The sequence below is a fragment of the Carlito syrichta genome, unplaced genomic scaffold, assembly GCF_000164805.1.
Source record: "Carlito syrichta isolate Samal-C Ts95f unplaced genomic scaffold, Tarsius_syrichta-2.0.1 Scaffold120501, whole genome shotgun sequence".
In the NCBI taxonomy this organism is placed as follows: domain Eukaryota; kingdom Metazoa; phylum Chordata; class Mammalia; order Primates; family Tarsiidae; genus Carlito; species Carlito syrichta.
Window position 1 is genome coordinate 53,347 of NW_007064597.1, and position 2,871 is coordinate 56,217.

General features: G+C 63.4%; 1 protein-coding gene across 1 annotated transcript in view; it reads right to left on the reverse strand.

Annotated features, from left to right (window-relative positions):
- The window catches only part of SELENOO (selenoprotein O), a 12,369-nt gene extending 11,649 nt beyond the window's left edge, over window positions 1-720 (reverse strand). The window contains exon 1 of the mRNA XM_021707574.1: window positions 705-720. Coding sequence (XP_021563249.1) covers window positions 705-720 — 16 coding nt within the window. The remainder of the gene's footprint in view (window positions 1-704) is intronic.
- Window positions 721-2,871: the final 2,151 nt, after the last annotated feature.

Here is a 2,871-nt window from a genome sequence, read left to right on the forward strand (position 1 = left end):
TGGCTGCGCGAGCGGCCGACCCGATCCGCCGAGGCTCAGAGACCCGCCCGCGCCGGTCCGCGTGGCCCGGGCCCTGGAGAGGACGGGGCAAGGGCGCTCTCCGCGCGCTCCCCTTCGCGCCGCCGGCAAGCGGCTTCAGGGAGCCTCGGCTTCCCTGGGTCCACGCCCGGCCGGCCCGAAGAGGCACATCCCCAGACTCCCTTTTTCGGGGCGGTCCTGAACGTAAGGAACAGTGTCCAGAAACTCGCGTAAGTTTCGTATCCTGTAGCCCTAAGCCTGGCGACTTGTGCAGCTGTCTCGCGTGCGTGATGTCTCAGGCCTGGAAACGCCCTTTACTCTGTGGCAAGCCTCGTGGCCGCTTCTGCCGGACCCTGATGATAACAGCCGTGAGATACCCCTGGCTTTCCTGGCACCAGGGAGTCTGGACCGCAGAACGCCACTACGGATGAATGCGGCCGAAACTCGAGTTCCATACCAGGCTCTGCTGGTCACGTGGCTAATGTCTAGGTCCTGACACTCAGGACTTACCAAAGCCAGCCGTAAAAGCCTGGAGGGTGAGCAGAACCGTTCTGGAAAGGCCTCGAGTCCGGTACTGCGCCCTGGATTTGAACTCGGAAATAAGCTTCTTTTTACCAGGTCTCTGCCCCTTTGATGTACTTACTGGTGGCCCTCCCCAGCCCTGGTGACTTTGCCTCTGGCCTCACCATGGAGCTCCTGCATAGCCTCCTCAAGAAGCCCTCCAGGGACCCTGCTGGTGGCCGAGGGTCCAAGTGGCCAGGCTAGCCAGGAGCTGAGCCGGCCCCGCCCCAGTGCTGATGCAGGACACGGCAGACACAGGACGCGGCAGATGGGGCTTGACTGTGATGGAAATTCGCATCTGCAGGAGCTGGCGGAGATCCTAGCAATGCCCAGGGCCACCACCCTCAGTGGACAGATGCTCTGCTTCAAGACTGCCCGTGTTCCTCCTGAGCTCCCCCGCTTTTTTTGAGTTGCGGTCTCACTCTGTTGTCTAGGCTGGAGTGCAGTGGCATACTCGTGGCCACTGCAGCCTTGACCTGCTGGGCTCCGGCAATCCTTCCACCTCAGCCATCAGAAGCTGGAACCACGGGCACGCGCCACCATGCCTGGCTGATTTTTGATTTATTGTCGAGATGAGGTCTCGCCATGTTGTTCAGGCGGGTCTTGAGCCCCTGGGCTCATGCAATCCTCTCACCTCCGCCTCTCCAAGTGCTGGGATGACAGGCGTGAGCTACCATGCCTGGCTCAGAGCCTCTCCTTTCTTAGCCCAGCTGGGCCTCGATGTCCATGCTCATTCTGAGGCGACATTTGGGGCTCAGCGAGGCCTGTGTGCGGGACATGTGCTGGGGAGGGGCTCCGGAATGGACACCCGGGCACAGCCAGGCTTTCCTCTTGCCACCCTCAAATGTGGGCCTCCCTCTTTGGTCTACAGAGGGTCTTTTCCACTGGGACCCCACACTGCAGGGGCCTCTGGCAGGCTGCTCACCTGGAGGGGGCACTGGTTCCTCTGGCCACGTGGTGTACACGCCACTGCCAGCTGTGGGGTCAGCCCCCCCAGGAGGCAGAGCCACGGAAGATCAGCCTCAAACACCCAGGCAGCCCCCCGCCTTGACCAGGGCTCCGGTGCCGTGCCCCTCCCACCACCCCGGACACCCCTCCGAGGGTTCAGCCTGGGCCTCGTTTCTGTCCTTGGGAACTCTCTGCCCATGAAGGGCTGGAGGAGCCTGTCTTGCAGACCAGGCCCCCAGGGGCTGCCTGTGGGGGCCCCAGGGACATGGACCTGGCCGAGGGCCTGGCCTGTCTCCACCGTGGGCTCCTGCACCACTGTCCGGACCCATGGAGGCAAGACCCAGTCAGTGCAGCCCTGATGCCCCACCCACCGCCATGCTTGCCACGGAGCCAGCCCAGGCCACGGGGAGCAGACACAGGCAGAGGCACCCAGCTCTCCACCCGGGAAGCCCCTGTTGGCCCCTCTCCGTCTGGGGACTAGACAGGGCAGGCCGGGGCCCTGCACACTGCCCTTGGCAGGTGCCAGCCCCCTCTGGACGGGGGCGGCGAGGCCTCCAGGATGTGCCCTTGGTGTCCTGTGGCCTGGGGAGCACGGGGGAGGAGCTGGGACCCCCTTGTCACCTGAGCCCCATTTTCACATATTTCACAAAACCGGAGCTTCCAAAAGTAGAATTTATTTGTGTCTAAGGAATGAATCCACAAGGGTGGCAGGAAGGACACGAACCCCTGCCAGGCACAGCTGTGGCCTCGCTGGCCTGATGCAAGAGTGGACAGGACAACTGGAGGCCAGGCTGGCCTGCAAATGGCCCAGGGGGATGGCGTGCACAGGACGGCGTGGCGAGGGAGGGCTGGCGGTGTGTCTGTGTGCATCCCGAGGGTCAGGCAGCCGGCCCCTGGTGGGTGGGACCAGGCTCCAGCTGGGGCGCCAGCCAGCTGCACTCTGGCCCGCTTGGGACACAGACCCAAAGGAAAAGAGCTGTTTTTGTCCTGGCCAGACTTAAGGCTTGCATTTCCTGATATTTGCTTCAGTTTTTTCCTCTGAAGTCAAAATTACCTGAGTAAGAGGTTTTCAGACAGTCAAGGAGCCAAAAACACAAAATCCCTGCAGACAGGTAGAACCAGGAGGCAGCGGGCTGTTGGGTCGGCCAGAGCCCGGAGGCCACCCCCAGGAGCTGGCGGGCCCCAGCCTGGCCCAGACCTGCCTGCCCTGGACCTGTCGGGACGTGCCTGAGGCCACCGGGGCCCAGGAAGGCACAGTGAGGTAGGGGCCGGCCCCGAGCCCCAACCCCACGGACCCCAGTGCGGGGAGGGGAGGGAGCTGGGAGGGCTGAGCGCAGACAGTTC